General features: G+C 55.2%; 8 protein-coding genes across 8 annotated transcripts; 2 read left to right on the top strand and 6 right to left on the bottom strand.

Annotated features, from left to right (window-relative positions):
• Window positions 1–1,717: 1,717 nt before the first annotated feature.
• BU26DRAFT_89101 (uncharacterized protein) lies at window positions 1,718–2,275 on the bottom strand. The gene has a single exon (XM_033836449.1). It carries the CDS (start codon window positions 2,177–2,179, stop codon window positions 1,880–1,882), a length of 300 nt encoding a protein of 99 aa, XP_033679914.1. The 5' UTR covers window positions 2,180–2,275; the 3' UTR covers window positions 1,718–1,879.
• BU26DRAFT_89100 (kinase-like protein) lies at window positions 2,276–6,008 on the bottom strand. Its single transcript, XM_033836448.1, has 3 exons — window positions 3,920–6,008; window positions 3,166–3,785; window positions 2,276–3,110 (listed from the first exon to the last, which is right to left on the bottom strand). Exons 1-3 carry the CDS (start codon window positions 5,817–5,819, stop codon window positions 2,373–2,375), a joined length of 3,258 nt encoding a protein of 1,085 aa, XP_033679913.1. The 5' UTR covers window positions 5,820–6,008; the 3' UTR covers window positions 2,276–2,372.
• A 333-nt stretch (window positions 6,009–6,341) lies between these two features.
• BU26DRAFT_579667 (uncharacterized protein) lies at window positions 6,342–7,582 on the top strand. The gene has a single exon (XM_033834458.1). The coding sequence runs from the start codon at window positions 6,810–6,812 to the stop codon at window positions 7,500–7,502; it is 693 nt and encodes a 230-aa protein (XP_033679912.1). The 5' UTR covers window positions 6,342–6,809; the 3' UTR covers window positions 7,503–7,582.
• An 876-nt stretch (window positions 7,583–8,458) lies between these two features.
• Window positions 8,459–9,746, bottom strand: BU26DRAFT_89083 (uncharacterized protein). The gene is made up of 2 exons (XM_033836447.1): window positions 9,149–9,746; window positions 8,459–9,088 (listed from the first exon to the last, which is right to left on the bottom strand). Exons 1-2 carry the CDS (start codon window positions 9,596–9,598, stop codon window positions 8,522–8,524), a joined length of 1,017 nt encoding a protein of 338 aa, XP_033679911.1. The 5' UTR covers window positions 9,599–9,746; the 3' UTR covers window positions 8,459–8,521.
• On the bottom strand, window positions 9,747–10,626 carry BU26DRAFT_89082 (uncharacterized protein). The gene is made up of 2 exons (XM_033836446.1): window positions 10,321–10,626; window positions 9,747–10,262 (listed from the first exon to the last, which is right to left on the bottom strand). Exons 1-2 carry the CDS (start codon window positions 10,367–10,369, stop codon window positions 9,895–9,897), a joined length of 417 nt encoding a protein of 138 aa, XP_033679910.1. The 5' UTR covers window positions 10,370–10,626; the 3' UTR covers window positions 9,747–9,894.
• A 495-nt stretch (window positions 10,627–11,121) lies between these two features.
• Window positions 11,122–11,614, top strand: BU26DRAFT_434438 (uncharacterized protein; the record flags this gene model as incomplete). The annotated part of the gene is made up of 3 exons (XM_033824075.1): window positions 11,122–11,341; window positions 11,392–11,428; window positions 11,476–11,614. 3 exons carry the CDS (start codon window positions 11,122–11,124, stop codon window positions 11,612–11,614), a joined length of 396 nt encoding a protein of 131 aa, XP_033679909.1.
• A 63-nt stretch (window positions 11,615–11,677) lies between these two features.
• Window positions 11,678–13,416, bottom strand: BU26DRAFT_542732 (alpha/beta-hydrolase). Its single transcript, XM_033831669.1, has 3 exons — window positions 13,114–13,416; window positions 12,705–13,015; window positions 11,678–12,633 (listed from the first exon to the last, which is right to left on the bottom strand). The coding sequence occupies exons 1-3, from the start codon at window positions 13,216–13,218 to the stop codon at window positions 11,787–11,789; spliced, it is 1,263 nt and encodes a 420-aa protein (XP_033679908.1). The 5' UTR covers window positions 13,219–13,416; the 3' UTR covers window positions 11,678–11,786.
• A 491-nt stretch (window positions 13,417–13,907) lies between these two features.
• Window positions 13,908–15,067, bottom strand: BU26DRAFT_568896 (uncharacterized protein; the record flags this gene model as incomplete). Its single annotated transcript, XM_033833826.1, has 3 exons — window positions 13,908–14,588; window positions 14,697–14,803; window positions 14,857–15,067. The coding sequence occupies 3 exons, from the start codon at window positions 15,065–15,067 to the stop codon at window positions 13,908–13,910; spliced, it is 999 nt and encodes a 332-aa protein (XP_033679907.1).
• Window positions 15,068–15,418: the final 351 nt, after the last annotated feature.

Raw genomic sequence — 15,418 nt, 5'->3', positions numbered from 1 at the left:
GCGAGAGACGCAACTCCTTTCCCCCATACATAGGGTACGTGTGCCTTCGAAGCCGCAGCCATGTCTCCTGCGTGTGTTACTTTTTAGAGGGACAGAGCACGCTGGTGTATTGTGAAGAAGCAGTCGAGAGCGAAGAATCCAACTTTTTACGCCAATCCGTCTTTACTAGAGCAGAGCAGAGCAGAGGAGCAACAGTGACTGAACATGGCAAGAGACATCGCAAAATGCGATTCGCGAACCTCAAGAGGCGGACGCCATATCATGTAAGAAACTTAGCTTTTTAGGAACCGATCTCGCTCTCCATAAATACGGAAGAGGGGCCATTTGAGAGGGAGCCAGAGTCCCCAGTAAATCTGCGCGTGTCGACTTTTGAAACTCCCAAATGAACGAGGAAGTAGTATTCGGGCCGAGGGGCCAGCGAGGCAAATTCACCTCCCAGTCGTCGTCCGAACCTCTCTGACGAAGAGAGAGTCGGCCACGCGTTACTCCATGTATCCATCGCTTGTTTATTTTGAAGAATACAACGCGTCCGAAGCCCCAGCGACATGCCTTCAGTCCGCTTCTGTTTCCACAAAACCTCCCACCCGCCTTCTCTCCCTACGTTTTCGAGCTTTTGCTTTTACAGCGCCGGGCCATAATATGGTGAGCGGTCTAGATTTCAGACCTATCGCAAGCACAAAAGCAAAGCGTCGATACCCGGAAAGGAAAACAGAGCAAGAGGGCCCCAAAATCTCCACCACCTGGCTTGTTTGTTCTTTTGACCAAGTAGTGCGGTGCGGATTGAATAGGGTTCGCGTTCTCCGTATCCCAGCCGACTCCCATTTTCACAGACAGACCACCTCCGGGAGGTCTCTCTCCATCGAGGACTTTGGAAAGTGCTTTTAGACAAGAAGCCATTGCAAAGGCCGAAGTCCTGTTTTAGACGGATGCCAGGCCGCAGCGCGTCTGGGAGGCCTTTCTCCATCAGAGAATTGGGAAGAATTTTTGCGCAAAAGCCATCAAAGGGACCCGGATCCTGTTTTAGTGATCCCTAGCCTCGGAGTGTGTGCGTGAAGAAGCTGCAAGAAGTTGAACAGTCGGTGCGTTTATATACCCCTCCGCCGTCCCAGCTGCGCCATCAGACATGCAGACTTTCAGCAGCCCTCCCTCCATGAAAACATCATCCATAACCTTCTCGACCCGCTGCTTTAACTCCCATCACCGCGGCAACCAAGCACACATTGTACTTCTTTTTGTACTTTTCTCATCGACTGAATCTCAAACAACACCACCACCAAGCATAACCCCAGCGATTGCGTGTTCAGACCCCAGCAGCGCACATACTGCGTCACCGAAAGTGCTTCAAGTGGGAGACAAACGCCGCCCGCGACACAGCCATAAGACTTCCGAGCATAACTTTTAGTTCTCGAGGGCAAGGTTCTCGAGAGGCTGCCCATGCCTTCTTTGATGCCATGGCTTTAGTAGGAGCATTCAAAGTATTGTGCGAAGAAGGGAGAGAATATGTACTTATAGAAGACGTACTTATATCCCTCAAGGAGCAGCAGCTTCCGGTATCGGAAGAGTTCATCCACGCACTTGCCACTCGTCCCTTTCACACCGCATTTATTTCAGTCGGCGTCCGTTGCCCCCGCGCCCAGCGGGCAGTCCATCCAGCACGGACAAATTACAATCACAAACATCGAACATCACGCAGCAAGCCAAAGAAGCATTCATGAATGGACATGATCATCATATCGTCATATCGGTCAAACATCTACACTACTCGCTCAAATCCCCCGTACACACCCTCCAGGACTACCTAGCTTTGACCACAGAAACGACGATATCCTCCATGCCAACAAACTCCGCACCATTCGCCACACAGCCACGGGCGGACAAGTCATGCATCGTAAAAGGCCCGTACAGGAAAAGCAAAACGCCAGTCCCCAACACGCCACGTGTTCCAGCGGCGAGGGTAATATTGGGGATATGCAAATGCCGATCCATATCCCGAGGCGAAAACACTCAAAACAAACAAGGGTTGCGGTCGTGAGAATCGTAACAAGCTCGACGTACGTAAGCGAGGACACGAGAGTCCACTCGCAGTGTCGAGGAAATGCTGAATCGATGCTTTTGATATGGTTTTCCGGGGAGAACGCCGAATCCAGACAGTAATGACTGGGTAGAGGTCGTTATTCATGCCGCGACGTATCGCTGATGACGATAACCTTCGTACCCGAAAGTGGTAAAGATCTCAACATCGACTTGTGAAATCAAAACGCTTGTACTTCGTACTCCAACACCCGAAGGCCGAGAAGCAAATACTACCAGCCGCCGTACACAACGTGTGGAGATCAGAGGAGATGGCGAGAGATCGATGTTCGGTAGAGGGCTCAACTGGTGTCCATCATGTCTGCGGCTCCGGCGAAGTGCTGGCTGTAGCTGAGAACATCTTCGCCGGGACCGAAGTTACCTTCGTAAATGGTAGCACCGGCTCGTCGCCTTTCCTCGACCCACTGACAACCGAAGCAGCGGTAGACTTGATCGGCTGTTGGACGCTGATCCGGATCCGGGTGCATCATGGCTTTGACAACCTGGTCCATAGCATCGGGGTTATGATCATCAATCATGAATCGAGGCGCTTTGGCGAGTTCCTCCTCGATGTTGAGCGCTGCGCGAATGCGCATAGAGCTAAGCGGATCGACTTCGGCGTCGGACATGCACAGCGAAGCGGCGGATTCGTTGTTGTACTCCGGGATCGGGTCTCCATTCGAGTCGCGGCTGAGGGTGCCACTGTCGGCGCTCCAGGTCAAGCTTGGGAGAACCTTGTCGAACTCGCCTGATCGGAGCTTCTGCCAATGCTCGCCATACTCAGGGATGATGCAATTACCAGCTATCTCCGCCAACATAACTCCGAGAGCGAAAATGTCCGCGGGTTTATCGAATCGGCCTTGAAGGGCTTCCGGGGCCAGATAATGACGGTCGCCCTCGCCATCAATATGAGGAGGGGCAGGCCACCTGCTTCCCAGACCAAAGTCGCCAACCTTGAGGACACCCTCGAAATCTATGAGGATGTTGGCCGGCTTCATGTCAAGGTGGATGAACCCGCTCTCATGGATGAACTTGAGACCCTGAGCTTCGATTAGCCCGAGGACGATTATAGCGAATTAGGTCAAGGCTACTTACCAATGATAACTCCAGGAGTATCTTCCAAATCCGGAAGTCATCAAGGCGGCTGCTGTACCCAGCAGAGTTTAGGAACTTTCTCAGGTTGCCACCCTCGCAGTACTCGGTCTGTATGTAGAGGTGACCCTGATGCTCCCAGTGGCCTTTGATCGCAAGGACGTGGTCATTACCACGCAGAGCATATAGAATCTCGACCTCCCGCATCTTCCGTTCGCGATCTGAAGCTCCAATGTATGGCCTCTTGGTTTTCTTGACCACCCACACCTGGCTGCCGGGAGGAGAGCTGAACGGAGACTGCTGCCCAACAGGCCTGCTGACGCGGTAGACCTTTGAAAATTCGCCTTCGCCACCATCGAGTAATCGAACCTCGCCGAACCGTGAAGTCAGGGCCTCATCAACATCGTTCTTGGTCAAACCGATTGGAATCGCGGCTTGACCATCGGCGAAGAAGTTAGAATGATCTCGGGGCGTAGTCGGTGTAGCAGGCGGGAACGAGTTGCTGCCGAAGCTGCTGTTGAAGGGCAATGACCCTCGGCGATTACCAGAGATGGTCAGCCTGCTGGGGTCAGGCGGCGCGAAAGTCTCGCTCGGTGTGTGCGGAGAGGCACCAGTTGAAGTGACTGCAAATTTCTTAGTGATGTTCTTAACGTTGTAGGGACGGAAAATCAAATGACACGTTCGTATAGAGAGGCGCTGGACAGCCTAGTCCTGCCTTCTAGCGCCCTCACAACGGTTCTAATGAAAGTAGACTTACCATTCTGTGCATCTGATGATGATGGAATGTCAATGCTCGGGGTGTCTGGGGCCGAGAAAGTGTCATTGCCGAGCGAAGCGCGATGCCGGAAAGTCCTACGTCTCAGGCTGCTCTCTTTAGAGCGTCGTCCTGCTCCATCGCTATGCTTCGTTGGGGTTGGCGGCATGTCGTCCGCGCTCGACTGACTGTCGGTCATGTGGTTCCCGATTGGCGAGTTGGAGGTATCATCCCCGTCAATGCTAACGAAACTCCCACGGCGCTGGTGTGTGCTGCCGAAGCTCCCGAAAATGCCGACTCCCTTGCCGAAGGACTCCGTAGAGAACTTCGATGCATGGACACTAAAGGGAGTGCTGGGCGTGCCAAACTCAGGCCGAGACTGGGTGGAGCTACCGAACAAGCTGCCTCGCTTACCAAGAGGGGAATCCACCACCGCGGGAGGGAATGACATGCGCTTAGTTGGAGTGTCAGGTTGTTGATAGATTGCACCTCCCTCTTGTTCGTCGACATTGCGATTCTTCTTAGATAGTAGACCGGTCGACATGAATGGTCCAGGATTTGGCTTTGCCATCTTCCATGCAAATGGCGTAGCGAACGACTCTTGCTCTGACTGCTCTAGCGCCTGTTCCGGCTTCGGTCGCGAGATTCCTAAGGGAAGGGACTTGGAGAACCTATGATCACGTGGGGCGACTGTAGGCGGAGCGTGGGGAGGAGCGTGTGTAGGCGAATCGTCAGCCATATCCTCAGCCATGCTGGATGAAGAGGATGATGCGGTTAGCGCATTCGACAGAGGATGCGGCTGGTGAGATCCTGCACCGCCTCGGAGGAAAGGCTGATGTGCGACAGGGCGTGAAGGCTCGAAGGTTGACTTGCGTACTGGAGTCTCGATCGTTTCAGAATTGAGACTGAGGGAGCTGGGGAGCGACATCCTCTTGTTCGCTCTTGATGCGGCCGGACCGGGGCGAACGAACTCTCCGTCCATGGATGCTTTTGGCCGAGGCGTGCTCGAGCCCACTCGCTGGGACAAGGTCGACTTTCTCAACGACGACGTCCTTCGTACAGGTGATTGCGTGTTTGGCATAGGTGAGGAGAATGGGTGAGCGAAGTCGCTATCGCGTGATCGCAACGGTTCCTCCGCAGACGAACGCGGGGCGGGAGTCTGATCGAATATACTGAAGTCAAGTCCCGACGTCGCGCCGTGCAGACTCCTCCTCTTAGCGACCGGGCTGTCGATGTTTGTAGAGCCCAAACTCGAGATTCCGTCGCGGCGCTTGAGCGGGCTCGACTGCGCGGGGACGAAGCAGTTTGCACCGGGCGCGTTAGCGCTCTGCTGTTGTGGGCGCGCAAACTCGAACTTGATCGGCTTGTCGTCAATGTCGAAGCGCTTGCTCTCTGCACTAAGCTTCTCCATAAACTCTGCGCTAGTCTTGCGCGCGGAGGTGTTCTCGTCCCCGAAGAGGGGTCGCGACACGAAAGGCGACGAGTTTCCGAGGTCGGTCGAGTCACCTAGGGCGCGGCGCGGGCTTTTGGATGTCGGGTTGCGGTTCCGCGGCGATGACCTAAACGGTGCGGTGCGGCGGAGGGAGAACTTCTTTTTGGTGGGCGGGGCAGCTTGAGTGGTGAAGGGCGACTCTGGATAAGTGGCGACAGGGCTGACGGGCTTGTGCGGCTTAGGGCTGAAGGCGCGGGAGAGGGCCAGCGGTGAAATGGGCGATGCTGGCGAGTCGCTCTTGCCCGAGCGGAGCTGGAAGCGCGACGGCTTCGAGGGCGAGCGCGAGAGGGAGCGCCGAATCTGCTGGATCGAGGAAAAGTGGGCGCCTTCCATGCGGTAGCCGTGGTGGGTTGGCGAGGGAAGGTGCACCATGCCGCCCGACTCGCGGTGCGGCGAGTAGGCGAAGTCCATGGTGGGTGAAGCTGTTGGTGGGGTGACGGGATACTCGGAGTGAGAGGTGAAAGTCGGGCTCGGGGTGTTGCTGTTGAGACGCTCCAGAGTGCTCGATGGTGCTGCGGATACAGCCGATGGGGTTCGGGTTGGAGGCGGTCAGGCAGCTGCGGCGGTCATTGAGCGGATGCCAATCTTCAATCGATAACGATAGCGCAAGTGTTTGCAAGGCGGCGCGGAGGAGGGGTATGGTATGAATGCGTGGAATGCTGGAGGACACTTGGCCGCGCCGTCGTCGTTCTCGATGTTCACTTCTCACCCAAGTTCCACCTCAGCGAGCGATGATCGCCTGCGCCCGAGACTCCATGCAAGGCCTCGTCAGCGCTATGGGGGTGTTAGATGTGAGAAGATGGTTTGAAGTCGAAGGAAGGGCTGGGAGGGCTGGTGGCGTGGCCGGTGACGATTCGCCGGCGTGGGTGGTGACGTGCGGAGTCGTGATTGAGGCAGGAATGCGCGCGTGGTAAACACAACAACTCGGGCAGGCGCACCTGCTCGAAACCCTGTCAGCGCCAGGCAGGAGCGACACAGCGGGCGGTGATGCAATGAGGGGAGGAGGGTCGCAGCGGGCAGGCGATGAGAGGACCCTTTTGCGCTCGGCGTGCGATCGAACGGGGATGGATGGGAGAAGACGCGCTTCGCGTTCGATGATTCTTTTTGGGCCGGGGACTTGTTTTTGTGGGACCGTGCGCTTCCGAGCGCACCTGCAGCAAGCCGTTGGGCTGGCACGCCGCCGAGCCGCCTGGTCGAATCGATTGCGCGCCGCCGGCTGGCAATTGAGGCGGTTTGAGTCTGAGAAGACGTTGCAGGCAGAGTGAAACGGTGCGAGGCCGCACGCTTCTTTGTTTTCGCTGCGTTGCGCGCAATGCTGTGTCTTTGCCACTCAGGCGCGTTGTTTGTTTACATCCAGGCACCCCGGGCGGATCGCCACACCCAACGCCCCGGACACGACCCATGGCGGGCATCGTCACCACTGGACATTGCCGGGAACCCCTATCTTCTATCAGCGCCCGAGCCAGAGGCGTGATGAGGCAATTTCACGGGCTTCATGCGAAAAGGGGCTGCTGTTGGCTGCTGGTCGGGAGCGGGCCGCTAGGGCCACGAACGCGCGGAGGGACCGTCACCTTAGCTCTCCACATTATGATTCCTGAAGCGCTTCCCGTGGTTATCGTCTATCGATTGTGTCGACATGCGCAGCCGCATCCAATCGATACGCTGATATCGCACTTGAGCGCTTGCTGGGGAACGGCTTCGTCCAACTCAACCGCGTCCACGTCGCAGACAGCGTCCAAGTGTCCTCACGAAGCGCCGGCTGAGGCTGTTGCAATTCCTGTGCGACGGCGCCGGCGGAATAATTCCTTCTATCCAATTTGCCCAAATGGGCCGCTCTATCCTGCAATAACCGCGTCTTTGCCAGCGACCATTATTCCCCAGTCCTGGCCCATAGTCCATCTCTCCGGCCTGAGTTCCGACCGGCTTTCTTCTACCTACTTGCTGCATGCGGCTGTTGTCTCCGGGCCGCGCTTGCTTCAGATACCCGTTGGTTCCGTCGCGCCTTCCTTGGGGCAGATCTCGCCTCAACCGTGGCTCGCTGCAGCACCGTCGGCCTTCCCAAAGCGTTCGCACGTCAACGACGCCGCTAGATAGACAAGAGCATCCGCTTATTCCGCTGGTTCAGTGACTTCATGAACCATCCACTGCCGGCACTGGAACAAAGCCAATACGTTGTAACACGCGTCTAACCAACACCACACGACGCCAACCTGTCTCGGTGACACGTGCAATATGCCTTTTCAGGCTGACATCAGATGACACGGAACAAGTATCGCGTCGACTCGGTGTCCGAGCACCGTGTGGTGAGATCCGGGGGACCTAAGAATGTCGTGCAGCTTCAGCCTCATCAGGGGTCCGACATGTTTCAACACCCAGAATACCGTTGGTTTTACCATTTATTGTCCGGTCACCTAGGAGACGACATGTAAGTGAGATCTGATACTAGTATTTCAGCGTCTGTAGAGTCCGAATGCCCTAAGTACATGGCCGAGTGCGGCGCTGAGGCACGACGGTGGCGATGACGCGGAAGAAGGAAAGAAGCAAGTGCCGGATGTCGAAGAAGAGCTGTAAAGCCGATTGCTCAGGCAACGTGTGGCGATACCCCCAGTCTCGACGTCAGAGTCGCGAATCTGTAATTCCGCGAAGACAGGTATCCTAGGGCTGACGGTGGCGACGGTACCAGGGTTCCTTCCCCGCGAAATACACGTAGTCAGCCACGGACCAACACACGCTGAACCCTCTTGCAGTTGTGCCAGTGTGGTCGCAAGAACCACACTGGGACTAACATTTTTGGGCAGCAAAATGGGTATGCGATTCTGTATTGCGCATGGCAATCCAGCGCACGTACGCAGAGCTGGAGAACGTCGAGAGGGGCTTCGCAACCCACTGCCCAATGTCAGGCCTGCAACCCTGTTTCCTCAGCCTCGTCGCCACCATGAAGCGGAAAGCTCCGGTATACGTGTCGTAGGGTGTACCACTGCCAAATGAGGCTACGGTCCGCGCGGTTCAGTGCCCTGCAGTATGCGCTATGGAGTGAGGACTGCTATTCCGTTGCCGTGATCGTACACAGGACTCCCTCGATCCGTCGCGTTGACTACCTGTGGTAAGCGCACTTACCACCATTGTACGCACGGGTGGACTGTTGTACCTATTGAGAAGAAGAGGACTCCCAGCTCATCCGCATCTTCCAGCCACTTCTCCGTTCGTGGTTCCAAAGCCGTGCCCGGGAGAATTGCTGCGAATTCGTGCATCATGTACGGAAACTCGCCCCATTGCACGAGCCATTGATAGTAGAGATGTTCCCACTTGTCCTTGTTCTCTGCTTGCCACAAGAACTTGGGAGCTGGTGCTGGCAAAAATCCCAGCTGACTACAGGCGAAGGATTGGAGACCGTGATAAACTGAGTAGGACCAGTGGAGGAGATACAGCGTAAAAACTGCCCGACGTTTCGCGGTGACGTGGATCCAGGACTCCCATGATGGCCGCTTACAATCCCTCTCTTCTGTAAGCAAGAGACCCGTCTTCGAGACGTAGTTCACCACTCTTTGCAGACAGAGAAAGATGGCCGGGTCAACCAGCGAGACAGAGAGCTGGCCTCTACCCGGAAACATCAATATGACTGTATACATGGTCAAAGCCTGAAGCGCCGCTAGAAGATGCTTTTCGTCCAGTGATCGGTACTGTCACAAGACATTAGTAACCCCTCAAAGTATGCCAAGGGCGTGAAGGGCCCTGCTGACCTGCTCGAAAATGGATCTCATCTCTTGGACTATTGTCCGTCGGATGATGTCAGTGGCGCCGTCGCTCTGGTCTGCCCACATTTTCGAAATGCTAAGGCAATTCGCCATGGGCCACAGTATGCTCTCGGGACTCGTATGTGTGAAGTGTAATATTGGTGGCGTCTGAAACCCCTTCGCCAGCATTTTCGGGTATGTCCTGATAACCCGTAAGAGCGTTTCCATACTGTGCTTGACAAGCGGAGGTGTAGCACCAGGCGGTCCTGGATTCCAAAGTAGCCAGTCATCTGAAGCGAAGTCGCTGGCTTTAGTACTAGTGTCGGAGCTCATGAAGTGAGCGGTGCCGTATCTACGCGTACTAGTCGTCAGGGCACCGGGTACTGGTTCTGTTGCCATTGGAGAGTCCCATTGAAAACTGGGGAATACATCTTTCTCAGGAAGGACATTGAACATCGATGTTTTCGTATGACCTGAAGGATTTGCAAACGAAAAGCTGGCCAATGCGGGGTCTAGGTCGAGACTCGAATCGGAACTACATTGACTGGTCAGCAACTTGCTCTGAAGTTACCTATAAAGGATCTAGTCTCTTTCCATGAAATTCATCAAGAAAGGGGAAATAAAAGGAGATTGTCGTGATTGCATTCTGTGATGACCTCAAGATGCACTCGGCATGCGGGACAGAGTTTCGTTGAGGAAGGCAGGCCTTGACGGAGTGACGCACCCGTCATGTTACCAGAAGGAACTGCACGTCATGGTGCAGGCGGGCGAAGATAAAGTCCGGGATAACACGGGGAACAAGCATACCTTATCAACGAAGGCGGTACCCGTGGCAACCCAATAGAAGCGATATTCGCCACCAAAGCTAGATTGGTACTGTCATGTTCACGCTCATTGGGTTCCACTCGATCGGTTTCTTCGTCGGGTGCGTGGACGGGAACGCCCCTCGTCATTGGAACAACGTACTCGCAGGGAGTGTCCCGCAGCTCGCATCTCGAACATTTCGGGCGCCGCAAATCACACTTCGTCTTCGAACTGGTGCATTGCCGACAACTCTTCTGCCGTAGGCTGGGAGCCGGGCCGGGTGTACATCTTTTAGAGTGTCGAACAAGCGAAGACTCTGCGAGGCGTTAGCTAGGGCTAGTCGGGATACCACAAGCGGGACATGGGATTCGGACTTTGGGTGAAGATTTTCTTGCAGATGTGGCACTTCAAGCGGCTATCCATTGTGGTCCGCTACTCTATCCGCCTGTTACGTAGGAATGAAAACTTCGCACGCGTCTCGGGGTTCCGGTGATTTATCGCATTGGGTTTGCGGCTCTCAGCGCGGTCTCATCTTGGGTAGATAAAGCCTCCTACGAGATCGACCGGTGAAGGCCAAGCTCTGGGCGGTCAATGAAGCAACAAGGGGCAAGGAAGTAACAACGCAAGAATAGAAAAATTCTCCGTTTCTGTGTGCTAGCATTGTCCTCAAATGTCGAGCTGAGAGTCATAGTGGGTTTGCGCGAAAAGAGACGGGACGAAACACGGAGGCTTGGCGTGATTACCAATGCCGTCTAAGCCTGGTTTAGGGTTAGCGTTACGTCTCCTCGGCCACAGTTTCACTCCGCTTAACACCTACGCTCATCATTGCTTATCAAACCAGACTGTCGAACGTAAGCATCATGAGGCTCAGATCCTGTATCAGAGACGGAAGTCTCCGCAGGCTACTTGATGCAGCAAACCAATGTCAAACTGGGCTGTCCGTTCTGAGGCGCCTCGCCTGAACCCGGAATTCCGAGCAATGAGGAGGACCACGTCCAGACGTCTGAATAATCAACCAGCTCCACCCAAAGATGTGGTGTCGAAAGAAACTCAAATATCTCCGCGCCCTGACCCATCTTGCCGGTAATCCTCTTGGAGCTCAACCCTTGCGAACCTCTTCTCAAACTCTCGCTCTTTCCGCCTACATTTCCGCTTGCACGTTCCGCATCGAGACCATGACAATCAACCACGTCTTCGTATACGTTACCGCTCAACGCATGGCAGCGATGCGTTCCTTCTATAGGAGTGTGTTAAATCCACTAGGCTATACCGAAATGATCCGAGCATTCGAAGGCAAGACCATCGGGTACGGGAGCGATTACCCATACCTATGGCTACAGCAAGTCCCAGAAGGTCACAAGCCGTATCCTGCACATGTCGCCATCGATGCTCCTAGTAAGCAACCGCGCACCTGCTGGAGATTGACCGAAGATTGACGCCAGCAGACAATCAGGCGGTGGACGAGTTCCATAACCTAGGACTGTGAGTGTGGCTCAGCCGGCTAGTGCATGAGCTGACTTGAAATGCAGATCGAATGGTGGTACAGACAATGGAAAACCCGGTATTCGATATGAAATGAGCCGCCAGCCATATTACGCGGCTTTTGTCCTTGATCCCGAGGGCAACAATCTGGAAGCGGTGTGCGTTGACAAAAAGGGCGTCAGGTAGTCCTGAAAAGCATCCGCGCAACAGCGCGGGGGCAGGTTCGGCCAGGGGAAATTCTATCATCATCATCGGTCCTTCACGTTGGATTTATCATATCATTACATCTAAGATTCAGCTCTCGTCTTTCGTGTGCCTCATCGTCCGCGGCCGTTCTGTTCCCCATCCCCAACGACTCCTAATATTTCGGCTTAAAAGGCAACGTCTGCATCTGCTTCACCGCACTCGCCTCAATTCCAAACAACTTATACAGCCAATTCAGAATGATGAAAAAGCTCTCCGGCTCGCCCATGTGCTTAACGCCGTCCACAAACCGCGCCTCCTTCGGCGCGCCATGCTGCAGTGCCACATAGTAGTCATCAATCGGGAAGATCTCATCCTCGGTGCCGTTGACGAGCAGCAGCCGCGCGCACATAGGGGAGTCGAGCGTGCCGTCGTTGAGGAGTGAGAATTTGGACGACGCTTCGCGCTTGAAGGTGGAAATGTCGTTGTCGTAGCCAAATTTGTACGCCAACGTATTCGCAAGGTCGAACGGGTACTCCAGGTGGTTTACGTGATCTAGCCATTCGGGGTCGAACATGTGGTGGCAGCCACCGCCTAGGGCGACGACGCCGGCGAGCTTGTCGGCGTGCGTGTGCGCTACCCTGATGGCGTAGAAGCCGCCGGTGCTGAAGGCCCATATTGCGACCTTTTTCTGGTCGACGCCCTCCTGCTGGCCTACCCAGTCGAACAGCGAGGAGTACAGGCGGTCAGGAGAAGTGGGGTCCGAGGGAGCAGCAGGGCAGTCTCCCGTTCCCGGGATCTCGAGGACGACAGTAGCAACGCCGTTTTGCCGCCAGCCCTCCATCCAGACAGCGAGCTCGGTGCGGTAGCCGTCCAGACCGGTGAAGATAATGACCAGCGGCACAGGCGCCTCTTTCGAAGCACCCTCCGGTAGGAGATAGTATACAGGGATCGTCTCGCCTTCGCCGGAAGTACGATGCTTATGGGGCACCATTACCTCCTTTACAGGATGCGGTCTCAGTCTATTCCCGTCAGCATCAGCTCAACCTCACAACCTCCCTCCCTTGCGTCCCGTCCCGTCCTGCACACTTACCCAAGCCCCTTAATACACACCTCCTTCCCCAACTTCCACGCCTCCCTCTGCACCTCGCTCCTCGGCGCCGGAAACCTCGCAATCCGATACACCGCACTGGCCCTCAAATAATACTCGCTCGCCTTCTCCACCTCGCCCTTGCCTTCCGCCTCTCTCGCCACACCCGCCAGCTTCTCCGCCTGCGGGAAGTACATCTTCGCGTACTCGTCCCAATCATACGGCTCCTTCATGCCCCGCTTGACCATTTCGTCGACCACGGGTTGGAAGTCGGACGCTGTGCCGAACATGAAGGGGTAGACGCCCATTTCGGCCTGTAGGCATGGGTCTCAGTCAGCCTATTTGTCGTATACAGCGAAATAGGAAGGAAGCATATTGAAATCGCACGCGCAGAGCCCAAGGAAATACGTACAGGTTTCTTCCACTTCGTCTCCCACAGCATCTCATAGCTCTCGTGATGCTTCGCCTTCAGCTTCAGCTTCTCTTGGATAAAGTATTTTCCGCCCGGTGCAGCCATGTTGCCAGTCTTTACACCTTCTCTTACTCTCTCAATACCTCTCTCAAAGTCTGTATATAGCTCGCAGTTTAATCTCCGTAAACAAAAGCGTAGAGACCTTCAGAAACCTTCCTTTGCCTTGTTATTTCGAAATATATATATTGCCGTTTTCTGTGGGCGCCGGTGTCTCACGGTAGCAGGGTAGATGCAGCGGCCCGCCTGACGGGGCCCGATCGGCATGGCGTCAACTCCGCTGTGGGGAGCCGAAGGCGCCGAATAGCGAACATCGAACTTCGAACAACATGTAACGTCGAACATCATGTGTTTCGCACATGGCAAAATCGCGAAATCTCAAAATTTCACATCGCCATCATCATAATGTTCTCGCAAATGGCAATTAGGATACTGCATACAAGGGATTCATAGCTCTGTATGCTGTTGAGCACGGCGAGAACAACACATTGCATTTCACACATCGCACGTCACAGCAGCAACAAGCGCGCACATTGTGATTCAAGTTTCATATTCCCATCCTAATGACGAAAGGGTGTCGAAGCACTTAAGGCTAAGTCGTGTGCCAAAGAGCAACGTCTCTTGCCAACCCTCCAATATGCAGGTGCCCTGTGAAGAAGAGCCCATCCTGAGCGCCAGAAAAGACGACTTTTGTGATTCCCTTGCTCATGTACGCTGAATGATCCCGTGGCAATAAGCTAGGACTGTCCGCCGTTGAGGGATCCCAGAGCGCCTCCATTGCCCATGCCGTTGGCGACATTGACATTCAGGCTGGCCATGACCCGGGGTGGGATGCGCACGTTCACGGACTTGATGTATTCCGAGTCGGCTCCGGAGAGGGCTTGGACGAAGGCCGTATACGTCTTCCGAGTGAGCTCAGCCGACTCATCCTCCGGGTGCTCGAACGTGACATAATCGAGGTTCGGAAGGCACCTCAGAATCTCGTCCCAGTCGTTACCCGTGTTGATGTTGAGCGCCTCGCGATTGAAGACATCGCCAAGATCGCTCGTATGGATCGGCGCGATGATGACAAGGTGCTTGCAGTGCTGGCCAATACGCGTCAGGGCCGCAATGGCGTGGTCGGGATGCACGAAGTTGATTTCCTTGTCGATGATGACTCGCTTGAAGAGGCCGTAGTTGGCAATTGGCTTGACGCCTTTCCAGAACGGCGAGAGACGATGAATCGTGTGCACCGTAAGCGGTAGGCATTTGTAGCCGTGGTAGAACACCATGGTCTCCGCCAGCTGGTGGTCGAGTTCGGGACGATCCGCGAGGGTGGATCGGCGTGACAGGCTGGCTCGCGGTGGAGAGTCGGGGATAGCGCCGAGAAAGGGTGCCTTGGGTGGGTAGCCAGTGCACCACTCCCTCAACTTGGCCTCCTGGGGTTTATGTTTTAGTAAATTACTTGATTCAAGAACGAGAGGAGCAACTCTGGCATGTCCACGGGCCTTCAACAGGTGAAGGCCTGTGGGCCTAGCCTTACATACCTCCTGATCTCCAATGTCAATGGACTGCTTCAAGACGCTGTCCTCATTGATGCCGGCGTGCGCGCTCTTGATGTCAATGGGGTTGGATGGAGCGTCAGGCGCCAATACTGGAGGACTGTTAGCATGTGGAACTCAAGGCATTCGGTCTGGTACGGCTCACCCTGGCTTCCGCTCTGGGAGTCGCCGCCACTAAGTCCTAAGACAGCCATCTGGTCGGAGAGAACCGTAGCTGGGTCGACGACGGGCTTGCGCTGAGCTGGCCTGGTCTTCTCGTTGAGGAGATTACCCTCAGTATACGCAGGTACCTCGGGAAGAGAGCTGTCACCCACTTGCCCAGCGGACTTCTTCTGGTTCGCGAAGAGAGCCTTCATCTCTGTTGAAGCCTGTACACGCAATTGTTAGTGAGCTTCTTTGTGAGTTGCTATAACGGACTGCACTGCACAGGACCTTAGACCTTGTTGTGGTGTTCAGGTGAGGAGCAGACAAGGTGGTGAGCCGAGTAGAAAACTTCGGCGCGCGTCGTCAGGCAAACGCAGCAAAACGCGCCGCGGCAACGGCGCGGCGCCCGGCAACAACAAACACAACACTCCCAGAATCGCGGCAACAAGCTCTCAAACTCGCAGTGAAGGGGAGTGAGGGGTCCGCTGGATGGGGAGGAAGGACTGACCATTGGTGCTGACATCAAGGCCACTTCGTGCTGACTGCGAAAGACGCTGAGATTT

Source organism: Trematosphaeria pertusa (assembly GCF_010094035.1).
Source record: "Trematosphaeria pertusa strain CBS 122368 unplaced genomic scaffold BU26scaffold_14, whole genome shotgun sequence".
Taxonomy (NCBI): Eukaryota; Fungi; Ascomycota; class Dothideomycetes; order Pleosporales; family Trematosphaeriaceae; genus Trematosphaeria; species Trematosphaeria pertusa.
Note: the sequence above shows the minus strand (reverse complement) of the source record. Positions and strands in the feature narration are given on the sequence as shown.